This window comes from Ornithodoros turicata, chromosome 1, assembly GCF_037126465.1.
Source record: "Ornithodoros turicata isolate Travis chromosome 1, ASM3712646v1, whole genome shotgun sequence".
Taxonomy (NCBI): domain Eukaryota; kingdom Metazoa; phylum Arthropoda; class Arachnida; order Ixodida; family Argasidae; genus Ornithodoros; species Ornithodoros turicata.
In genome coordinates this window covers 191,445,663-191,471,029 of record NC_088201.1, presented here as the reverse complement: position 1 = coordinate 191,471,029, position 25,367 = coordinate 191,445,663, and the positions used below count along the sequence as shown (strand labels likewise).

Genomic DNA, 25,367 nt, shown 5'->3' with positions numbered 1-25,367 from the left:
GCAAAAATTTCGCATTGAAGCAACGAAATAAATTACGAGCATATCAGTCATATATCTTCCTTATAGAATATATGTAACAGCAGTCTGGCACCCATAAAACAGCGCGCTGTCCGAAAATATAAAGAAAATACAAAGATCTACTGCACTGTCCCTACCGTCCAGGCGCACAAGGACTCCCTCGGTAACATCTATTCGGGAATTAGAATTATATGTTTAAAAAGAATGACTAAGCCAAAGACAGAACAAGAACAGCCTCCGTTGGAAATATCGGCGATTCTCGTCCTGAGGCAATTCCTTTTCAATTTCCGGTTCGCTGAATTTCTACCCATCTAAGGCCGATTAACACTTGAACCGAGATCACCGGTCCCTTAACTTGAATTCAACTCTTAACTCTGCCTCACAAAAGGCAGTTATTATTACTGAAACATTCATCACGTCACCAACTAGCGTCTACAAAAAAAGAATTGAGCGTTAACTGCACGTTTTAGTAACGCTTGATCTCGGTTCAAAGTTAACCAGCGTTGGTCAAACCGCGCCTAAGCCAAATCTTTGTTTCATTTGAAGGTTGAGTGTCCCAAGGATTGTCTCCGAAAAGCTTAGGTTCAGTATACTGCTATAAAAAAAAGCGTCACCAGACCTATAAACGGAGACAACAACTGGTATCTAGGTATGGTTCACTGACATCGTTACCTGTGATACGGGAAAATGAAAAGATTGCTAAAGAATGATTGGATTCGCCAGCAGACGTCATCAAAAAACCAGACTAACAGTAAAATTTAATATTTTTCCTGAATGCTACGATACGCGTATGTCTGTATATTACATACGTGTATTTGTGCGTAGTACACAAATTATCCGCACCACTCCAAAAACACTACAGCTGAATCTTGCTGTCATTTCGTCCTCTCTATCACGTTCTCCCTATCACGTTCTCGCTATCGAGCTCATAGCATTGCCTCTACATTACTTTCATTCAGCCTACCACTGAACTCACTAAAAACAAAGGTGTTGACCTCCACGAAAACAACGTCGCCCATGGCGTTCACATGCCACACTGATGGAGTAGTGTTACCTCCTGTGGTTTCGCCTCGGGATCTTGGTGTCGTTCTTGATAGCAGACTTACGTTTAATCCTCATGTCGCTGGCACCGTCAAAAAAAGCCTACTCGGTTCTTGAAGGAATTTTTAAGGTTGCCTAGCAGTTTCAAGTGTCCCTCTTGCCCGCTTGTTCTATACAAATCGCTTGTTGTCCCTATTCTGGAGTTCGCATCTGTGGCATGCAACTCAGCTTGTAAGACTAGCTCGGACAAACTACAGAGCGTGTAGTGCGAACCTTTGAGAACTCTTAAGTAGCGCTTTCTAACGAACGGTTTTTCTACGAACCAATCAGGTGATCATGTTCTGATGACACTTCCCCTTATGATTGGTCATCCGCCAAAACGTTCACAAACCGTTCTAGGAAGTACGATCAGAACCCGAAACGGAAACCAAGTTCAAGGGTGGAAACAGAAACGGAACCCGAATTCACTTAACGTAATACTCCTTCTCCGTCTTTCTATATGTAATTTAATTTATGTTAATGTAATAAATCGCGGACGTCTTTAATCGTCATTAACGTCTTCAGTGTCTCTTTACAATAGTACTGTCCCTCTACTGACATCGTGTTGCTGCAAGATTGTGGTGCCGACACGGTGAACACTGCAATGCCGAGAGCGATACGGAACGATCTCAAGGAAACAGAAATCGAAGCCGACATCGAGAGTAGCTCGGAAACAGGAACAAAATTATCTTACTGTAACGTAAACCGCAACCGAAAATCATCTGCAAACGGAATCGAAAACGCTATTATTTCCGGTTACCGACCCTGGTTGTACAAATGCAATGTAAAATTCCGCTCCGCGCTTGACGAGCGGTGCACAGTTGGTGACAACTTAGACACAGTGTTGCCCGAGTTTTAAACTTAAATTTGCTAAGCAGCTGTGGGTACAGTTATGACGAGAACTATACCGTAAGGGTGCTGGATACTGACGTAAGGGTTTGGCGAATTACGGCCTAAGGGTACTGGGGTAAGGGTATGGCATAGGGGTAAGGGTACGAGAATTATCGCGTAACGGTACTGAGGGCTCAGGCTAACGAATATATCAATTTTCTGAGATTGCACATGTACTGGTTTCGGTACCCATTTAGTGTCTTCACCATCAGCTGATGGTGAGCCTGAAGTTGGTCTTCTATAACACGTTTGTGTCGCATCATAGGTAGTTTTGTTCCACTTACCGCTGACTCTTCCGTCGAAGCTTGCAGATCTGAGTTTCTTCCCCGGGAACGGCATTAAAAAGCAGTCCATGTCTGTGATGTTGGCCGTCACATTAGCTCGCATCTCGTTCACCTTAGCATCCACCTCTTCATCGAAATAGAGCCAGTCGTGAACTACTTTGCGCTCGACGTCCAGACCGTACGGAATGTCATCGGCGAAATCCCAGTCACGGACAAGAAAGAGTAGCTTTTGAAAGGCTTGGTTGCTTTGGTCGTTTTCACGGCCTTCCATGTTCTTGATCATGCTGGCGTAGTTGGCGCAAAACTGCACGGGTGAAGATATACGTTCAACAGCATTGTCTTACTACTGACATGGTGTTTGAAAGGTAAGGAAACGTTCGTATCAAACGAAGAGTAATCCAATAGACGAGTTTAGAAAATCCCAGAGCCCTTAGCGTCGCTTCGAACTGTGGGAGTTTACTAATACGAAAGAAACGGGTGGCCTCTAAACTGTTGCGATGTCTCCCCTACCGGTCGATTGTCCACGACGTGCCAAGGCCAGCGAAAGCGAAATGTGAAGGATTATTCCTCGTTCCCCGGCTCAGCAATTGCACAGGATGCAATGCGTGTGCAAAGAATACTGGGATTTTCTGAACTCGTCTATTCAAGTTGGGGAAAGGGGCAGATATGATGAAGCTCCACAATGACAGCCATCTCGGACTCAAGTTTACTTTTTTCGAATCAAAACGGAGGGGGTTTGTGACATACGAGACTGTCAACTACTAAAAGCGCTGAAAACATACGTTGAATTCCAATTTGCAAATCTGGAGCACTCTGGAGCACATGCTCGGAGCACAATCTGGAGCACATGCTCGCGCATGGCCAGACGCAGCTCTGACCGGATATAAGAACAGTGCAACACCTTTGCGGCGGGAGCTTCCGAAACGTTAGGGAAATCGAAGGCAGGCAAGCGGCAGGAACCGGAAGCACAAACCACATGACGTGAGAGTTCCTACCGAATCTGCCGGTTTTGGCGAAGCAGTCGGCATTGCTTCGGGGAGCGTCCTTGGCCCCAAGGCCACGCAAGAACTGCCATTCGAAGACAGGGACTCTGGCGGTAGAACAGAATTGTTCGAGACAGAGCAGCCATACTTGCTCTGGGACTGCAACCCATCCGCCCTTGGAACTCAACGATCAGACGAGAAAAAGATGAAGCAGACTAGCAAGCAATGTGTACTCATCGCGAATACGGCTGGTCATTTCGTGGCAACACGGGCTAGCGCTCGGAAATTGCTAGCATGGCGCCCGCACTGGATCACGTGACCGTTGGCAGCCGAACGCGAGTGCCAGGAATCTAGCGCTTCTAGTCGTCACGCTAGGGGCATCACAGTCGCTCGTTTGCGGGTTTGGTCGTCTGCTAGTCACGCGAACTTCGACGTGCGGCGGTCCCTCGCCAGACTTCAAGTGTGGATGTGACGACACCGGACACTGTTGTGCAACCTGCTGCCCAGTCGTGAGGCCGGACGAAAAAAGTGTTAACTGGCAAATTCCTGGCGCTCAGAAAGCGCCACGCGAACATGCGGCATTGTTGCGCTTTGACCAAGCGAATATGACTGCGCGGGGTTCTCGGAAAGAAGTTGCCTCGAAATGACCACCCGAATTCGCCATCAGACGCGCACAGACAACACTACCCAGATAGAGAATGCCTGCTTAATCGTGGCCGTGACGAAACTACTAGTAGTCAACGAATGAGGATCGTGTTCTCAACGGCCGTAGCCTATCCCGAACGTGCTTTCAGCGGTCGCAGCCTTGGAGACGAGCCATTGCCAACCGAACACGATCCTCATTGGCTGACTCCTAGATATTACGTCACGGCGACGAGTAAACAGGCCTTCTCTATCTACGTGGTGGTGTCTCGTTGGATTGCTCTCAAATAATATACAACAACAGCCGCATGTGCGGTACACGTTGCTTCGATACGTTACTGCAATAAGTTAGCGCATATGAAAAATTCAAATTCAAGTCGCGAAAGAGTATGTTGTGTTTGTTTTGTCGGTTTGTAGACGTTCGGTACATTTCAGGACCAATATTTTGGAACTTTCGGCAGCGCAACACAATGCCACACACACACACACACACACAAAAAAAAAAAGACGCACCATTGATACCAGTCTAATGCCCCTTTAACATTGCGTGCCGGCCTCGGTAGCTCGGTCGGTAATGTGTTGTCTTGCTGAGCTCAAGATAGCGGGTTCAATCCCGGCAGAGGATATTAGCAATGAAGCGTTGCTTCCAGCACCGTGTGTCGGAGATTTCCGACGCACGTCAAAAGAACCCCTGGTGGTCGAAATTATCTGCAGTCCTACCCTGCGACACGTGCAGCATGTCGCCACACAAACGTGGGCGGACTCACCTTACGTGAAAATCTACTTCCAATTATTATTAGCATGGCGCAAGGACTAGAGTCACTAAATAGTGAGCAGAGCACAGGGGTGCCATCCAGTGCCTTGCTCCATAGACGAAAGCGTGCTGGGCGAACGCAATGCATTGTGGACAGGTCCTGGTCGCACGTCACCGCAGACGTGAACGCACACGTGACCTTAAAGATGGGGGCGCCCGTGATCGGCAGCCAAACCGTTTGTAAACAATGCGGTTGTTGTTTCTGCGCGACGTTTTGGACGTCTTTCGATCACGGTAATTATTTTTATCCGATAATCTCACAGTAAAATGCGCAGTTTTGCACATAAGGCCTCGTACTGTCGACGACTTCCAAAGATGTGACGACGTGTAAACAAAGCCACATGACCTCAAAATGACGTTTTCCATGACGTGCGGCCAGGACAAGATGTCAGTTTTGTCAAAAGCACCCGCTTGTGGGTACTTACAAGAATGGCGGGTTTGTGCCACCCCTGTGGAGCAGAGCAGCGACACTGAGCCACGCCGGCGACTCAGGCACGGCGGCGTCCCCTAGCAATAGGACGCCAACTCGCCCTTCCCGGTGGAGAACAACGCGCTCGCAACCCAGGAAACCGGTTTTGCATGAAGGTGACTCAACATGGGCGACCGGTTCTTCGAAGGAGGAACCACGTGACACGATCGGTGCAATCGCCGGCACCAGCGCTGAAAAGGAATGCGATACTCTGTACCAGGATTGCGGAGTTGCTACTCCGGGGTTGGAATGATTTCCAGATTTAGCACAGCACGGAATGGAATTGGAATGGAATGGCGAAAACTGTCCTAGGAATAGAATGGAATTAGGCATCTTTTCTTTTTTTTTTTTTTTTTTGGCAGGCGGAATGAAATTGGAATGAACTGGTCTGGCTGCCACACGGTCAAGAACGAAATAACCTTGTCTTTTTGCTTTTTCCGTGATGGGTAATGTGAGTCTCCTCTATAGCACTGCTAGCTGCGCTACCCAGCACGGTTACCGGTCCCTTTTCTTTTATTGATGGAAATCGATGAATGGAATGGGGTTGCACAGCTATTCCAGGAGTGGGAATTGGCCATACCTTTTCATTCCGAGGAATTGAAAGGAATTAAGTTGGTATGGAATGGGTGATCCCATTCCGCAACCCTGCTCTGTACCCCTATATAGTGACTCTAGCAAAAACCACCTCGTGTACAGTCCTCAGTGTTCTAACAGTTACTCGTTGCGTGAACTCATATGAGTGCGCAAAACTTTAGAACCTAATACCGTCTGGTCTCTCTTGTGTCTCGAATGACGCAAGTTAAGAAAGCATTACGGCTTTAACTATCTCACCTGTAAGTTTTCCACAATGCTTTGGTTGAGGTTTTTCATGACGTTGTAGATGAGCACTGAACTCAGGAGCATGCTGAGAGAAAACAGTGTCGTGTTGGCCGCCAGGGTAGAGGTGTTGTCGCAACTCCCTTCAGTATCCATCAAGACGACAGCCACGGTGCCGGACGGGGTGTTCACTTTGAAAATTTTCTCCCAGAATAATATGCCACGTGTGTGCTTCTTCCGTCCATACTTCCAAGAGAAGCCATCCAGCGGCTGGTTGGGATCTCCCATCCAGTTCTCTGCGTTCCCATGGCTCTCGATGTGTTCCAAATATCTGTGTGTGGGAGAGATTTACTGAACGAATTTCACGTGGGTACTATACAACAAGCACAACACACACACAAGATCAACGATACAGGACGATGCAAAATGCGCCTATTAACAAATGAGAGGCAATGAATGATAAATGATCGTGGATGGGGAAAAATATGTACAAAAAATGATTACGCTTATGACGGGTCAGCAGTGACGGCCCCAACGGCGCACAAAACCAACCTCCCCTAGCGCAAACAGTTGCTTCTGGAGGACGCTGACGACGCGTACCCGCAAATATCTGCGAGCAAACGGCACAACCTTCCCATCTGATGGGGCTCTCAGTTTTCAAAACAACGAGAGAAAAAAAAGCCTACCTGATCAAGTAGTCGAGAAGGAAGGACTTTCCAGTACGGAAGACACCAGCGACCGACACGACAACCACGGGCAGGTGCTCAACCTCTTTCCACGCTTTGTTCTCAAATACTTCGCGCTTGAGCAGGTACTGGTTCTCTTCGATGTCTGAAGGCACGATTACCTGCAGCGGCTGTGGCTTCGAGTGCATTATCTAGAAGGTAACGCAGCAGCGACGTGATCAAATGCGCATAGTTACATATTTTCTACCATGTCTATCGACGCGTTGAGCATGTCAAAGGGGTTGTGAAACTATTTCGAAAGATTTGAAGATGATAAATAGTGGATAAAGGAAGTCCAGAGCAAAAATGCTTGAAATCTTCTGGATAAATGTCAAAAGGAACTCTGTCCCAGATAACCATTAGTTGTTCAAAGCAATTCCAAATGATTTTCTATAGAAAATCTATAGAACTCCAATATGATGTCTATTGACTCGTTGGACTTATTCCTATAGAATTTCTATAGCAAGGACAGATATTTTTCCATAAGGGATACGGAGAGATTGAATTCGGCACCCGACCGATTGGGCAACTAAAAAAAGAAAAACAAATGCAACAACAAAAGAGAAAGAGAGAAAGAACAGCGACGTGTCGTAACACACGCACCCACGAAAGCGTAGTCGCGAGGTCACAATTACATACAATGCGCATCATCAACCATAGAGCAATAACAACACCAAGGATATACACTACAGCAACAACGATCACAACATCACACACCAACAGTGCACAAAGCCTAATAGAGGGATTCCAGAGAACAGTGTGCAATAAAATTTACAAGCGCAGTCAGAGCTGCATCCCTTTTACTGCAGGCACACATACCTAGCACCTTTAAAATGTCAAAAGGTATACCGTTCGGTCGGCCGAGAATGGTCTTCAATGAGGGACGTTGGCAAAGCATATCTACTACAATGGATAACGGTATCCTCCGCAACGGCGCACGTTAAGCAGTCCGAAGAGTAGGATCCCCCAATTTTGTGAAGAAACTGACGCCCGTACAGCACGTTTAATCGATGAATAGGTTACAGCGCCGGGAGAGGAAGGCTTTGTGGGACACTCAACTTCAACTCCGGATCTATTCGACGAAGAAGACGAGTAGACGAAGAGGAAGTAGAAAGACAGGGCAGAGGACTTTTGAAGAAATAATGTTGTAAATGTTGATTTACGTGTACTAACCACGCACATCAAAACGTTATGTTTCTCTCATCCAGGGTTGCGGACCTATTACACCGTCTCCTTGCGGGCGTAGCCATGTTAAAGCGCAGCGCCGTCTAGCCGGAGGAGCACGTTGAAAACTGTTTACCACCCAACCCAGACAGAAGCAAAGCACACGGGTCGTATGCTTCCTCCATGGGACCGCTTTCCTCCTTTCCGGCTCGTGCTAGCTGTTTTTACGCACAGCTCAAAATTCCTACGTGGCAGCTTCTCGTACACTCCTAGAAATGGACTTCACTGCATAGCGTGCTCTTAGCCAACCACTATTTCGAATGATATCATTATCTGCACTGATTTGTTGAAAACGGGAGGCATACGCCTTTTTGTGACAATTATGAACAGCGTAAGTGTCACGGCTAGGCGCGTACTATGTGCTGAAGTTAATTTTTAAGAGTGTACGAACCGATTTTCTTCTGGGGGATATATCTCCAGCGCGACGGCAAAACATCGCAGCACAGAAATGGAGCAATTAACTTACCGCGTCTTTGGCAGCAGACAGCCCCTCGACGACTTTTCGTTTCGCCTTGCCAAAATACGATATCTGCGTGCACACAAGCATAGGGGGGGGGGGGGGGGAATATATATTTATTGAAAGGAAAGGTCTGCCAGACCAAGGTCGGCATGCTATTCCATTAAAAAAAATCAAAAGAAAACGAAGAATAAAATAGAAAGGAAAGGACGAAGAGGAAAAGGTGAGTCTCCGTAAAAAGAAGGAAAAACAAAAACGAAAAGAAAGAAGGGAAGGAAAAAAAATAGCAACGAAGAAAGAAGAAAGAGATGAGAAAAAAAAAAGAAGAAAGAAAACGAAGGTGAGGCTCCTGGAGCGCGCAGCTCAGAGCTTAGAGGCCAGGCCAGTGCACTTCAGGAAGTGCAGTAAAGCAGTTGTGACGGCCCACTGTTGGTGCTGAGGCACAGGGCCAAGAAGTGCGGCCAGCGTGAGCTGGTTGTGCCCGAAACGTTCGAGGCAGCGGAAAAGGGTATCGCGATGGTTGGTGCACTTGGGGCAGGTCAGCAGGAGGTGTGATGTGTCCGCAACCACTTCGCAAGCATCGCAGAGGGCCGAGATCTGCCTCCCCATCATGCGCTGGACCGGTGGCGTGTATGCCAAGTTGAGGCGCAGTCGGAGGAGGAGTGTCTCTTGTGGTCTTTGGAGACGTCGTGGTGGGGAGAACTCCACCGCCGGGTCGATGGAGCGAAGGAAGTCGTTTCATCAAGAGAGCCCATTTTAAATAGAACCATCACAGTTTAGCAATGACATCTAGGCAATGACAGTCAAAGAGTGGCATCTCGACGATGAATAAACGAAGCAGGCGACGAAGGTTAGAAGAAAGTAAGACGTTCGTTATCTGTTGAGGAAAACTCCAAAATGCTAATGGCTAGTAATTCTAGGAAGACAGCGACGTTTCGGAGGGAACTCTTCGGATGCTCATGAAAGTGGGCCTTGTTCTGCAACGTTGATGATAATGATGAGATACCTCGTAATTGTATAAATACGTTTTTATTGCTGGTGTCCGCCTCTGAGTTATCTTTACGGTTCCGCGTTTTCGACATTTATACCCGGGTAGATTCGGCGGGAGCTTTCGGCATTTATATGTTTTGTCAAATTTGAGTATTTTCGGCATTTTAAAACGTTTGCGTCAGAAATAGCTGCGACAAATCGGGAGATATAATCACTCGGGAGAAGGACTATAAGGGGGAACCTTAGAACGAGGACATTGAGAACGGAAATAATTTCCTTTCGCTTGTTGGAGGGTTCCACGTGTACTTGAACCCGATTGACCCACTGACAAAAGTGTTGTAGAGGAAGGTTTTTCCCTCACGTAGATGCCAGCGGCTCCACGGGGTAAGCACTCACAGATTCCACCTAGAAGCGAGGTGACGGAAAAACGAAAATGTGATGCGTCTGGAGAAGAAAACTGCAATCGTGTACGGGCATTTTCGGCATGTAGCACCATATGCAAGAGCGTTATTCAGAGGTTTTCGGAACAAGCCGAAATTTAAAAAAATAATAAAAATAGGCGGCGGGTATTTTTCGGCAAATGCCGAGAACGGGGAACCCTAGATGTTTTATTTACACATTTATGTCCAGTCAAGTGTATCAGATAACCGATCACGCGTATCACCAGGGTGTCCCATGATTGAACATGAGATAACTGGTGTTCTGAGGCTGGAAGGTGGAGGGCTGGAGGCTTTCATCGTGTCCCATGATACCTGAAGCAAACTTCGAAATTTTGCAGTACTGAGGTACCCGAAAAATTTCTAAATTCGACTCACTCACTGAGTGGTAATCAGGTACACTGAATGGTAAATTCTATATAACTGCGTAATAAAGTGTCCCGTGCTAATTACCCTCCTTGATAATCCGTACAGTGAACTTGATCCCAAGTGCAGAGGAGCAGCATGATTTGGGACCTTTCCCCCTCTCCCTCACTCGTCAACAGGACATCCGTCGTTTTCAAAGTAGAAGTCTCGAAGAGGCGACGCGAGATGAAATCAACACAAGACCTTGCCGCGTCGAAAAATTTTAAGGTGTCGCGAGCTGGCCAACTCCAGGGTTGCTCGTTTTTGGACTCAGATTTAGAATCAGACATTTGACGAATATCGGGGAATGTGTACATACTATTTCGTTTTCTGTTGCTGGTAAATTTTAAGCTTTTCGGGGGTCATGTTAAAAGTCCGGAAAACTCCAAATTACTAGTTCTTGGAAACCATGGCAGACCCCCCCCCCTATTTTCCCGCAAATTGAAACTCTAGGAAATCTGAACCCTAGGTATCCCTTTTGCTTCGTAACTAATAACTCTGCCACTAGAGTCACTAAATAAGCTTCGCTTCAGTGTATCGACACTGAAGCGAAGCTTATTTGGACACTGAGTTCCAAGAACGAGCATGCGCCATCTTGTTTCCGCGTTACGGTAGCACGCGCACTTTAGCACACGATGCCATCTATCGTGCGCGGGTGAAATGATCATTTCTCTTCGAAGCAGCTAATCGAGGTTGACGGCCTTTAGCTCACCTCGACATCCTCGGGACACTCTGGTGGACAATACATGGATTATCGCACGACAATCATACACGCTTCTCTATCCCACAGGGAGCATTATGGCACCTGTTTTTGGTCCTCAACTGGGGATAGTACCGGTGTGGTGCGGAAACAAGATGGCGCTCCTGCTCTCGCTTGGATCTCAGTGTCGATACTCTGAAGCGAAGCTTATTTAGTGACTATCTGGCGCGACAGACGCCGGAACTCTCGCAACAGCGTATCGAAACCTAAAAAAAAAAGAAGAAAGGAAAACATCTAAAAAATGCTCAGCTTCTAGGATTGTTCCCGTAAATTATCCAACATTAAAAAACGCCACTTCCTACACATTGTTAATGTCGTATTACGCTATGATGCTTTAGCAGTGGAAAATCCTTTTTTTTTTCGCATGGGGGGGGGGGGCGGTGAGGAAGGGTAACGTTGGGTAGACAAGCCTTCTGCCTGCCTAGACCTGTCGGCACGTTGCTCAGGGGAGAGTGAAGTGGGAGAAAGTGGAGGGGGATATACATTTATTAGAAGGAAAGATCTGCCAGACAAAGGTCGGAATGCTATTTGATTCCAATTGAAGGCGGAAGCGGATATGGCAGCGGTTTCTGAAAATGTTAATACGGCATATGTTCTTTTCATGTATACAACATTCCCACAAAGAAGTGCATTCTTATGTAACTTTTTAGGGCATAATACATCTTTCAAGGCGTAGTTTCGCTCACAAACGGTCTCTTTAGTCGTTCCATCTACTTTACAAGCACTGTACTTTATCTTGGCTAACCCTGTAAATTTCAAAACAGAACTTCCCCCTCACCCTCAACGCACCCTCAAGGCCAATCATCGCGTAGCGTGATATCTATATCACTCCCGATCTAGGAGACAGCAAAAGGCATAACTTTCTATCATCGTCATCATAAATGGAAAGACCAGCGGCATGGCCGAGTGGGTTAGGGCTTCTCGGTCGTTGGTGTCGTGCTGACTGTGAGGTGGCGGGTTCGAATCGTACCACCGGCTGTGTTGTCTGAGGTTTTCCCTGGATTTTCCGAAGACTTTCCAGACGAATGTCGACAGAGTTCCCCCTGAAGTCGGCCCAGGACGCATACTGACCCCTTGTTCCCCACTCCTTCCTGCTGTCCTCTCTCCATCCGTCCTCTTTTACCACAGTTGCTTCGCGGCGCTAACACCAAAGTAAAAAAAAGGAAAGAGGCAGGAAAGTACTCCCACTCTCAAAAAACAAAAAGGGAAAGAAAAGGAAAACCAATAGCGAGACCAATATCATTTGGAACGACAGCTAACTGAGAGAGTGTAATACTCCCTGCCGTGCGGTACAGTTTTCAATACCCATTGAAAACAATGGCCATCGAACAAAGTCGTATATTAAAAGGGTCACCTCAAATACTTTCTGTCTCTGAGGCATTATAGGAGGAGAATACTTGACAACAACCACAAAAAGGTTGAGTTTGAGATCAGGTGCAAAACGAAAAAGGGAGAAATTTAATTCCTCACCCGACGAATTCTGCTACTCCAATAATGATGCGCACAGAAAGAAAAGAGAAAACACCCCACCCTCTCCCCGAACACAAACTTTTTGTTTTTTCTGTGTGCAATATTTTTCTTAGAAAAAAAAACCGCTCCCAAATCTCGACGCGTGCGCTGCCGCTCAACTCGCTCCACACGCTGAAACGAGGAAGACGAGGATTGTAAGTCTCTGGTGCGTGACGGAGGTACATCCGGACCAGAAATTGATGAAGAGGCCACGAAATGAACGTGTCTCTTTCAACCGTACCTTTTCGAATTCCTCCGAAAGTTGCTCCCCACCTGGTTCTGCCACACCATCTTTTAACTGTAACATTAGACATGAATAGCTTACGACACACGTCACAACATATATACTGATCTCCACAGACTCACCTCTGGTTCCTTCAGAGCTCTACTGAGAGTCATGCGATAGTCTTTGTAGTAACACTCAATCATCTGCAACAGACAAACATTCACTAATTATGTGCCTGCTTAACTGGCACGATTAATCTATGAATGCGTCCCAATGTAAACGCAATTAGAATAACCAAGGCGTCGTTGTTGGTTGAGCCTGACCATTTGCCAACCGGAACAATGTTTCCGAGCGCCGAGGGATAGAAATGAGCCGCATTCAGGCCGAGAGCGGATACGGACCTCACTCTGGGTGAGGGGAGGGCGGTTTCTTTCACAAATCGCGTAGTTGAGGAGGAGTGAGAGGAAAACCCAGTGTTTAAAGCAGGGTTGGTTACCGAAAATATTGTTGTTTCCGGTTCAGTTTCTGGTAACTCAAAAACTGGGCTTTTCGTTTCCGCTTCTGTTTCCGTTTGAGGACGATCTTCGGTTGAGGTTTCTGTTTCCGTTTCCTTTTAAGAATTTCGTTTCCGTCTCCGAGGTAGTTTCGGTACTGGTTTCTGTTTCTCATCCGGAATTCGTACTGTGTGGTTTTGGCTTTCTCGTGTCAGATATTCTAGTTACACAATGGATGCAAGAGGTCAGCCACACCAAGCAGGAACACTAAAGACTTTAATGCAAAGTTTGTCACGAATCTTATACACCGCAAGTAGATGCCTCTCTAGGTTGCGGAAGTGCATGCCTTTAAGTTTCAAAAGTATCCGCTCGTGCGCAAAAATAAGACGTTATTCCAAACTTTCGCGTCCATGAAACACGAACACGAAAGAAAGTTCAGAAAATAAACGGATAAATGAATGAATGAATGAATGATGACTGGAAGAATAGTGAGGACATATATAATTTTCATATTAACACGAAAACACTGAGGGAAACGTCCTGCGAATTTGTCTTCCGTTAACGTTACTACTTTTGAATTTAGTTTCCGTTTCGGTTTCTGGTAGTGGAAACTAAAACTATTTTGTTTCCGTGTCCATTTTCGTTTCCTGTCGAATTTGGCTAATTACCGTTTCTCGTTTCCGTTTCCGTTAGCCAACTCTAGCGTAAAGTAACGTTTTCGATCCCCCTTTCGAACCGCTAGTGCTTCGGCCGCATGGCAGGTCGCTCATGTTGAAGGTCCTTTGTGTTGCAAGTCGTGTGGGGTTATTGAACCAAATAGCAGACGACAGTGCGGGTCTGTACGACTACGTCCACTGAACACTTTTTATTGGCTCCTAAGAATCATCTGCTGGCGTGGGACGACCAGTCGTGACGCGAGACTCAAAGTACAACTGCGTGGAGAAAGAAAGAAAAAGAGAAGGCGCCCAGCCTTACTATTGGGCAGAAGCCCGGCGACGTCATAGACTGCCAGCGGAGGGAAGGAGCTTTTCCTCAACCTAATGCTACACACAACACAAGTGTGTGCCTCTGTCTTATTCGTTATATTTATTCGCATATATTATTCTTCGTTGTGTTTATATATAGGCAATATTAAACACGAAGGCAGTGGTGGCGGCATTCCAGAAACTACGCACTCCGTTGCCTCATGGAACATGCGTTGCTAAACGACAGAGTCGTTATGTGCAGGACCTCCACCAAACTGGGGAAGAAAGCGGCGTGCAGGGCTTTTTGCGACACGAACTGAGATTTTTTAAAAGCAAATAATTTAGCCTCCAACCAGCAAGAATTCTGCTTAATCCGATACTTGTAATGAGACTTGCGTCTTGTGTTGTGTTCGTCTGTTTGTGCTTCAGCAGCAACGGTGATATTTGGGGTAGTTGGTATTTAGACAATGTACGCCTGGCGCAGTATTATACACGAGGGACGGAAACAACAGAGAGAAGGGAAAAAACACATACATACGTATACACACATACGTACACACATACATACGTATGTGTGTATTTGCTGCGCTGTTTCTGTCCCTCGCCTTTGTTACTGTGTCATGCCTACAGTGTGTTTCAGCCTCAGACAAGCAGGCAGGCAAATCGCTCGGAAATACTGCGCTACCACCACAGCTTCAGACAAAGCCTCCTATACACTACATGCCTTCCCAATGATCTCCAAACAATTTGACCCCGGTCGTCCCCATTGATGGCGCTAGTTTGCTAGAATCGTGCTAATTATATCGATACGATAACCGCAGAATCGGTCATGACGCCGTCCTCCTACACACACGGTCTAGATCCATGATCTACACCATGACCGGTAGCGTATGTTACTCGGGTACTTGATATGACACTAAAAGACATCGTATCAACGCTAAAGCTATGTGCCCATTGCCGGGTTTGCGCACTCGGAGCGGGGAGCCCGCGAATGGGGATCGGAGAGAGTAGAGAGTTTTAGCAGGCCGTTACGCAGCGAACGGAAGGAACGCTATTCTCCATGTGAGCAAGAGCGCGTGAGCAGGAACGGAAACGTGGCTTCCGCGTTTGGCGTTCCGCGTTTGGCGTTCCGTCCTCTACGTTCTTTTCGTTGCACAAAACCACATGGCTGCCTGCAACACCTCGTCGACTGTGTCCGAAGTGACGGCTACGAGACTGCGCTTCAGTACGAGGGACGACATCATCTTGTTATAAGAAGCGGTATACCTTGTACCATTCGAAAACACGAACTTCTGGTCTCTGGATGCTGCCAACCGTGTCCGACTGAGCAGCAGCGTCCGCCATAACGGCGGGTGATAGCGATGAACTGACCGGCAGGGAGTGCCCGTTGTCCTTTCGTTTGTTGGTGGAACAACAAATTAATTTTCAAACGCAAAGAAAACAAAAACAGAGCACGAAAACGTAGTTATATTAGGCAATTCGTTCGGAAAGAGATGCCTAGACAACTTGGGAAGACATGCACAGGACACTTATCTTGCCAAGCACTGAAGAGCAGCGTATGCATAGAGCATAGGGCAGCGTACACTTACGGGGATGGTAAAGGCTGTCACTGCTCTATCTACAGTAGTGATTCCGTTGATCCAAGAAAACTGGCGCCCCCACACGGTAGCGTGAACGTCCTATTTTGACTCATCCGGCAGGCGTGCTGTGTATAGGAGACTATGTCTATGCTGAAATGCGGAAACAGACGAACACAACACGAGCCTCACGTCTCGTCACGCTTCATTCACGCCTCATGTTCCCTTCATGTAGCCCAACTAGCACCACCATGATCACCGGGTGCCGCTACCACGTCCTTGCGTTGCATAATGTGTGCGTATTCACGCTTTCGCCAGTTAGCTCATATGCGTGACACGGCGTGGCGCCACTGTAGACGTTAATGCGGGAAACCCTGGTAAACTTTTGGTTGTGCCTGCTGTTTTTAAACAATGAAAGGGTAAATAAGAAAAAAATGGGGAGAGAACGTGAATAGAGCGAGTGCGTGTCCCGTAAGTTGAATGAGCCCTATTGGTAAGTCGTCGGAAAGCAGATGCCAGCGTAGCATAGCGGTTAACACGCTGGACCGGTAACCGGCTCGGTTCGACCCCAGCCGCTGTCTGGGTCTTTCGACGACTGTCATATTTCAATTCCTGGGCTATAGTTGACAAACTGGCATGACTCACGTTTGACAGCTGTTCCTGAAGAGCTTTTATATTCGTCTGCATCGAGGGGTCGCTTTCGAGGCTCAACAACGACTGTTGCTTCAGCCTCTTGTGTGCTGCGTCCAGGGCTCCGATTCTATTTTTTCTCTCTAGTGGCTCCAGCAGCTCCTGTGAGAGGCATCGTAGAATACACTTGACATTTGCCGCATACAAACGACTCATATCCTGCTGATCTGAGTAATTTTCACTCAATACTTTTTTTTTATTCGGCAAATAACACTCTTTTATTCCGCGCTCTTAAAAACGAATTTCACACTATAACACGCTCAAAGAGGTTGGGACACTTTCACAGATATGGTTATTACATCATGGACGCATCGCACTGCGCCCCAGAATACTGAGGAAAATAATAATTATTCTTCTTCTACGTGTCGTACATAGTCAGGTACAAGCCCTCGACCACACTCCGGAGCATAAGCGGAGACTGCTGTTAGAATCCACAAGTTCCATGGCTGTTTGCACAATTGTTGAACAGTTCGTTGTGTTCGAAATTAAAAAGGAGCAATGCACATGTGATTGAAATGTCACACGCGTTTTTATAATTCGTAGCGGTGTTAAGACTCGCGGAGAGCAGAAGGCCTGCACTAGCGCTGCACTTCGATATTCGTTTTGCGGCGGCACTAGTGTTGCACCGCTGAACTGGAGCTGGCCTAGTGCTGCGCTAGTTCAGAACTGGCCCTGCACTACCCGGAACTGGTTCAGGGAGTGCAGTATCACAGAATGATATCATTCGGAATGGTGGTTGGCTGGGGCGTGCTATACAGTGAAGTTCTATTTTAACAGTGAAGTGGGCCACGCCTAGGCGAGCAACTACACGACTATCACCGACTTCGTCTCATCACACACGCCGATAGCCAACCGTCACCCGAATGACATAGTTCTCTATCTCCTGATTTGTTGAAAACGAGAGGCGCACGCCTTTTTCTGACACTTATGCAGTTATTATAATTGTCACAAAAAGGCGTTCGCCCCATGCTTTCCACAAACTACGAATGACAAAGGTATCATTCTGTGCAATGGTTGGCCTTCAAAGTGCTATGTGGTGAAGTTATGTTTTAATACCCTAGTCAGACGGCAAACCTACACTCTTAAAAATGAACTTCACCACATAGCGCGCTCCTAGCTAATCTTCATCCCGAATGACAACGTTCCCGCCCCTGATTTGTTGAAAACGACAGGCGGAGCCTATTCTGTGCCGTGCACAATGAACACAAAATTGGCTCCGCCTCCCGTTTTCATGATGATGGTCGGCTAGGAGCGTGCTATGTGCTGAAATTCATTTTTAAGAGTGTAAATCCGTGTGCGGAACGGCGGTTATATCACCTATAATCCAACCATCATTTCGAATGACATCGTTGCCACCGTTGGCATGGTCAACTGCAACTCCTCGAAGAGTTCGGCAACCTCGTTCCATTCCTTAAATTCCGTGCGAAAAAAAGGTGGTTTTGAAATAGTTCTAACTAATAAATAAAACAAATGATCAACAATTTCTAAGTATAATAAAATCAGAAAGATGATTTCGAATTACAAAAAATATAAAAATATTTCGAATCTACGCGGCGCGGGAGATACACCCTAAAGTTGTTCAGGCGAAGCATATCTAGGGTCTTCGTTTTCGGGTTTCATCATTTTTCAAATGCGGGAGAGAAAAATCGGGTGCTATTTACACACGAGAACTCTGGGAGAAATCGGGCGCTACGATCCTGTTTGATATATCATCGGGGAATCTTCGCGTGAAACGAAAGGCATACCAAACAAACCATTGCCGTGACACTGGGACGACAAAAAAGAATCTTTATATTCCCGCTCTTAACTGGGGCAGTGAATGACCGCGGTATTCAAACACTTGTCCGAGCTCACAACGGCAAGCCCTATCGCCACCACCACCTTGTCCGAGCTCCGCACGAACTCGTCTTTTTCACCCGCAGGAGGCGATTGTGAAAGGCGGACAAATAGGTTATCGCAAATAGATCTCTCTGCTGATATGATGAGTCACTTTTTCCGACGGTTTACCTAGAACGACCAGTTAAAGGACTGCAAGAATTTCGGGAAGATTAGATATCGGAGTTTTGAGCCAATTCTTAAAATTTGTCCGGGGAAGGGGGGGAACTATGGTCAAAAACTCGGTTTAACCCGAAAACGAAGAGCCGAAGCGTGTCTTGTATCGTTGCATGACCCGATTTGCAACGTGAAATTCACATGTTTGAATAGAGTGAAACCTTCAATTAGAATTGGCGATCAGTTAACTGTGAGTTCTTCCAGAGCCCAGTTTCCTGCGCACAGTTTGGGAAGCGCCGGTTTTGAATGCGTCCTTTACTTTTCTGTGGGTTGACACTTCCTCGCCGGGCAAACTGCACGCCTGTTTCCCACTTGCCCCTTTCTGCATTTTTCGTTGCTCCATGTAGTAGTGCATTATGTTCGCAGTGACGGCGAAGTGCGAACGATACAGGTTGTCTTTATTTATTTGCCATCGATTTTCAATAAAACTTCTGTGGTACCTAAATAAAGACACCCTGTATTGTCGAATGAGAATTGTCGAGTGTATTGTCGTATGAGAGCAGGACACACTCTTAAAAATGAACTTCACCGTATAGCGCTCTCTTATGCCCTAGTCAGACGGCAAACCTAAGTCCGTTAGCGGAACGGCGATTACTTCACCTGTTGTCCAACCATCATTTCGAATGATATCGTTCTTTGCCTTGATTTGTTGGAAATGGGAGGCGTACACCTTTTTTGTCACAATTATGCAGTTCATAATTGACACAAAAAAGGCGTACGCCTCATGTTTTCAACAAATCAGGGCAGATAACGATGTCATTCGGCAAGATGGTTGGACAACTGGTGAAGTAACCGCCGTTCCTCTAACGGCCTTAGGTTTGCTGTCTGACTAGGGTGCTAGTCAACCATAATCCCGAATGATATCGTTATCTGCCGTGATTTATTGAAAACGGTAGGCGTACGCCTTTTTTGTGACAATTACGAACATCATAAGTGTCACAAAAAGGCGTATGCCTCCGGTTTTCAACAAATCAGGGAAGATAACGATATCATTCCAGATTATGGTTGGCTAGGAGCGCGCTATGCGGTGAAGTTCATTTTTAAGAGTGCAGATGTCTGTTTTTTTTTAAGATTGATTTATAGGCGGATATTCTTTCGACGAAAGTATGCAACTACAAGATGACTAGTTACCTAAATTCATTAATGTACAGAATTCTTTAAGTAGCCTATTTTGGGCAAAAGCGAGATAGCAGAATCAGAAACTGTCCACGTTGAAAGCCATGCTACGTCTAACAAATCCTGAAACACGCACATGCGATAAAGTATCTAAGCTCGCATTTCGATATGCAAATGAGCACAAAACCGAAACCGCGACGAGTGGGAACTCAGGGAGCACAGCGCCCATTCCATGTCACAGGGCCACGTGATTTAGAGCTATGGAGATGATTGGAGTAGGTGCCGATCTGCTGGCAAGATAATCCGCCTTTCGGCCCAGATAAGCCTCCGTCGGCGTAGATGATGCGCTGTTTTGGCGCGCTTTTTCGGTTAGGGCTGCTTTGCATAGCAAATATCAATATCTTATCTATATAATACTATGTTATTATATAAATATCGTATCTTAAGCACCGGAACATTTCGAAATCGCTGACAGCTGTTATAGCTTTCGACTACGATTGTCTTTTGTCCTGCCATCTCAGTTTTTCATAAAACTCGTTATTTAATAACTTGATAACCGGATTCTAGTTAATAGACCTCTACCTGTTTGTAAACAAATGACGTCATAGTGTTCGACGGCGCCACGAATTTGGTAGAGTTGAACTACGGTCAAAGCTAGTGGGGAAGAAGGTCGCGCACGAAAGCCGCGGTCTTGAGGGGATTACGATGGTCTCTGAAAGCACTCTAAAAACAGAACTTCACCGCATAGCACGCTGTGTGCCAACCATTGCCAAGAATGATAGGGTTATCGCTTCTGATTCGAAGAGAGATGGGGGCATACGCCTTTTTGTGGCAATTTTCATATATCCAAATTGCCACAAGAAGGCGTACGCCCCCATCTCTCTTCGAATCAGAGAAGAAGAAGAGGCTCAAGGGAAGAAAGCATTGGGCTGAAATCGAAACTGCTATAGGGACACCCGTGCCATTCCATTCCCATTCAATTCCGGGAAAAATGGGGGCTCATTCCATTCCCGTCCCATCCCTAAGAGGGCCGGCCCATTCCAGGTTCTGATAAAGCTGGAATGGTTCCGGAATGATTCTAACTCCAGAGTGGCAACGCTGTGCGCCAACCATTGCGACGAATGATAGGGTTATCGCTCATGATTCGAAGAGAGAAGGGGGCGTACGTTTTCTTCTGACAATTCTCATATATTCAAATCATCAGAAAAAGGCGTGCGCCCCGTCTGCCTTCCAATCACAAGCGTTAATCCAATCAGTAGTCGCATTGGTTGGAGCATAGCGTGCCGTGTGGCGAAGGTCCCTTTTTAAACTGTACGCTGTTCAAAGCCACAGTTACTCCCCGGCGCTAACACGAAATACCAATGTTCTCAGTGCAGCGTGTGACTCCATATTTCAATTTCGAACCCAGAGTGAACATCGTACCGAAATTGTAACTGATAAGCGCCTGCTTGTCTCACTGAATTTTGCAGGATACTTAGTCGCGCTCCAACCCCGGGACATCATCAACATCATCAACAAGAAAGGATTTCACGTACCATTTCCAAAGCTGAAGCATACTCATCCCTTGCACGTTCCAACATGGCGGTGTTGCGAAGATAGGCTGCTGCCTGGGGATATAAAGGAAAGAAATAGAAGCGTTGATGAAGCATGATCAAGTAAGTATTGAAGTAATTTATTTTCGGTGAAGAAGAGGTGCTTCATCGCATTAGGTGATACCCATAGGTGTTTCTCATCCGGGATTCAGCGAGTTGTTACACAAACAGCATCCTGTTCAGCACAGCCGTAGCGAGGCAAGTTTGCGCCCAGGGCAGGGTAAGTGTGAAGCCCCCCCCCCCTCCCCTCTCTTCCACTGCCGTCAGAGGCCCTGTACACGAAGGTATGAAAACGCCTATTTGCACTGCCGATACCGTACATTGAAATTTTCTTCGTTCCCGCTTTATTCTGTCCAGCCAACCTGCCAGGGCCTACCGTTCGGCGCCCGGGGCGGCTGCCCCTCTCGCCCCCCCCCCACTACCCCCGTCGCTACGGCTCTGCTGTTCAGCGTGGTTCAGTACTCGCAAGTGTAACGTAACCGGGTACCAAGGCTCGCTCTCAAACAGTCGAGCTCTTTCCTGCATGCAGGGACTTATGATTCACATGTGGCATGATTTGCAACTCCATCACTACGTCAGTGGCAAATCACAACGCGTTATCTGGAGGGAAGCATTGTGAAGCATTTGAATGAATTTGGCGAACCTCGAGGCCACATCCTGCGACGAAGGAACGTACAATTAAATAAATTCTAATAGCATAATTAAATAATCACCTGAACCGAACAAAAATGTGCTCCTTGTACAACATCTTCGTAGTTCGCCTCACCCAACTTTACACAGTTACCCCCGTGTGAGTAGGTGTAGTGAGGTCGTGATAGCACTGGTCCCTTAAATAAAATAAGTTGAGAACCACTGCTCTGACCCTTTCCTGGATGCGACTTGGTGAAGAAAAAAGAATGACGAACCTCACAGTGGTGATAGAGATCTTATACCCTAGTCAGACGGCAAACCTAAGGCCGTTAGCGGAACGGCGATTACTTCACCAGTTGTCCAACCATCTTGCCGAATGACATCGTTATCTGCCCTGATTTGTTGAAAACATGAGGCGTACGCCTTTTTTGTGTCAATTATGAACTGCATAATTGTGACAAAAAAGGTGTACGCCTCCCATTTTCAACAAATCAAGGCAAAGAACGATATCACTCGAAATGATAGTTGGACAACAGGTGAAGTAATCGCCGTTCCGCTAACGGACTTAGGTTTGCCGTCTGACTAGGGCATAAATCTTGTCAAGAATACGGCATTGCGCCGGTCGATAATAAAAGAGTGCGAAGCATTGACGTTTTTCCTTCTTGTTTTTTCCCATATTGTTGTAGACCACATTCCCTGATGGTGTTGACACTGGAATGGCTGATGTACGTATGTTAGAACGGTAGGCGTGCTATTGTTCGCCAAGTGTATGCCCCGTGTACTTCACCAGGGGACAGTTCTAACAAGGTGCCGTGTGTTACAAGGGAGTACAAGTTCCCTCGCAACTTTCTAGAAGACTCGAAACCTTCCTAGACTAGCAACTTCCGAGCGCTAGGCCTCGTTGCCACGAAATGGCCACCTGAATTAGCCATCGGCAATCTCTCTTTCCCCGCTATTTCAATGCAGTGCGTGAGGACAAATAATGTGTCTTTCAATCTATTACATTTTCTTAACCCGCATAGCATGTCGACGGTCTGTCGTACAGCTGGAAGCGGAGTTAACGGGAACGCCACTTCGACCAGCAGAGCAGGAAGAGAGGCTCCCTACCCTGTTATAACAGAACTTCACCACATAGCTCGCTCATAGCCAACCCCCATTCCGAATGATATCATTCTCTGTATTGATTTGTTGAATATGGGAGGAGGCGCCTATGTGGGACACATTATCTTGTCCCAGACAGGCGTCTTCCCCCTGTTTTGAACATTAGTCAGGACACAGAATGATATCATTCGGAATGATAGTTGGCTAGGAGAGTGCTATATGGTGAAGTTCTGTTTTAACAGTGTTGACACATAGGGGAAGGAAACAGAGAGAGAGAGTTTGGACTATCCCACTTGTGCTGCTGGTGTGTCCGCCTTGCCATGAGCTGTTCACCCAGCATTACCGCCAGCTGTGCACTCGAAAAACGGGGGGAGGGGGAGGGGTAATGTCATATCTGATGATTGTATCTAGGGTTGATGCCTGCTCATATCTTGTTTGGGCGCGCATGTTGTTCTCGATAATAATTGTCAAGGGCGCTTTTGCGTCATGCGCAGTGCTTCCCCTTTGAGTAAATAAAAGAAGGCCCCGAACGGAAGACATTCTTCTTCTGGTTCTCGGCACTAGCAGTTCAGGTTGCACTACCTGTCATGTCTTGTTCTTAATGCCCTAGCGACTATGACATTGGCGACGAGGGAAACTCGGTACGGTTTACTCCTCTGTCGAAGTTGAACCTTCTTACATAAGCCTCGTTATGCCGATTTTCGGTAACATCGAGCCATTTGATGGCGACGCCATATCATGGACTGAGTACCGAGAGCGACTGCAGCAGTATTTCGTAGCCAACGACATTGCAGTGGAGAAGCAGCGTGCTGTGTTTTTGACATGCTGCGGACGACAAACCTACTCCTTACTTCGTAGCCTGCTTGCGCCAGAACACCGTCCACAACAGCACTACCAGCTATTCTTCAAACCTTGGATACGCACTATGCGCCGAAGCCGTCGCAAGTAGTCGCTCGCTTCAAATTCAACACAAGACTTCGTCAAGAGGGTGAGGCAGTCAATGATTTTATTGCGTCGTTAAACAGACTTTCGGAAGATTGTGAATACGGCACATTTCGAGACAGCATGCTCCGAGACAGAATTGTTTGCGGGATCAACGATGCTCAAATGCAGACACGGTTGTTGGAAATTCCAGAACTTACGCTTGACCTGGCAAAGAAAACAGTCATTGCTATCGAAGCTGCTCGTAAGGATTCGAGAGTGTTCCCAAGCAGCACAATGTACTGAAAGTCGGGTGCAACAGGGGTGGACGGTATGTATCTTATCAGTGTTCTTTAGTTTCACGAGTTTGTTCAAGGCCTTCCACCTACCCGTCCACCCCTATTGCACTCGACTTTCAGTACATTTTGCTGCTTGGGTTGTCAACAAATTCAGAACGAATGTCTGCCAATTTCGTAAAAGATAAGCACGCGTCCGTGGCGTGCTATCGCTGCGGCGGAAAGCATTTTGCAACACAATGCAAGCATTGTGATACCATCTGCCATAGTTGCGGGAAAAAAGGGCACCTTGCCAAAGTGTGTCGAACGAAGGGAAGTAAAAAGAAGGAACAAGGAAGTAAATCTAAAGCAACTTCGAAAGATACAGGCGGGAAGAGGAAAGTGCATTCCGTCGATGGTCCAGCTCAGGAAGAGCAACCGACGTTTATGCCTCCAGTGTACGATCTTTGGACTGCGTCGAACGACAGCGCGTCGTTTCGGACATATGTCAGTCTAGACGGCATTCCTCTCGAAATGGAATTAGACACAGGAGCTGGGGTGTCTATCATTAGTGAAAACGTTTTGCGTCGAGCGCTACCCCATGCTAAACTCCAGACTTCCGACGTATTGCTTAGAAGTTATTCCGGCGAACTCACACCGGTGAGAGGTCGCCTTGAAGTACAAGTGAAGTATAGAGACAAGGAACAACGTTTGCCTTTATTCGTAGCACCGGGTTCGTGCCCCAGCCTGTTTGGTCGCACTTGGATGAACGCCTTCGATATTACACTAAGCGCAGGACCACAGCGTATTTGTACAGTTTCAAAAGTTGAAGATGTCATTGCCAAGCATAAGGTCGTGTTCTCGGATACCCTGGGTACCTTGAAGGGAGTTACGGTGAAGCTACGCATTCAAGATGGTGTTAATCCTAGGTTCTTCAAGGCACGGTCGGTCCCATTTGCACTTCAAGACCGAGTGGCTGAGGAACTGCAACGCATGGAGCGTCAAGGTATCCTTGAATCTGTCCCATCGTCAGATTGGGCGGCACCTATCGTACCAGTTGTGAAGCGGGACGGACGAGTCAGGATCTGCGGTGACTTCAAAATCACTGTGAATCCTGTTTCAATCCCTGAAAAGTACCCGATTCCCCGGGTTGAAGAATTGTTTGTCAAGTTAGCCGGAGGGAAGAAGTTTACCAGGTTGGACCTGAAAGATGCTTATCAGCAG

General features: G+C 46.9%; 1 protein-coding gene across 7 annotated transcripts in view; it reads right to left on the bottom strand.

Moving 5' to 3' along the window:
- The window catches only part of LOC135378889 (atlastin-3-like), a 191,258-nt gene that overhangs the window by 39,272 nt on the left and 126,619 nt on the right, over positions 1 to 25,367 (bottom strand). For all 7 annotated transcript variants that reach the window (XR_010418606.1, XR_010418607.1, XR_010418608.1 and 4 more), the window contains exons 3-10: positions 21,160 to 21,231; positions 16,412 to 16,558; positions 12,871 to 12,933; positions 12,746 to 12,802; positions 8,413 to 8,475; positions 6,684 to 6,874; positions 6,013 to 6,328; positions 2,274 to 2,577 (exon numbers count right to left, since the gene is read on the bottom strand). Coding sequence is in view for 4 of the 7 variants with exons in the window: in XM_064612050.1 (XP_064468120.1) it covers positions 2,274 to 2,577; positions 6,013 to 6,328; positions 6,684 to 6,874; positions 8,413 to 8,475; positions 12,746 to 12,802; positions 12,871 to 12,933; positions 16,412 to 16,558; positions 21,160 to 21,231 (1,213 nt within the window). In the remaining 3 variants the exon portion in view is untranslated. The remainder of the gene's footprint in view (positions 1 to 2,273; positions 2,578 to 6,012; positions 6,329 to 6,683; positions 6,875 to 8,412; positions 8,476 to 12,745; positions 12,803 to 12,870; positions 12,934 to 16,411; positions 16,559 to 21,159; positions 21,232 to 25,367) is intronic.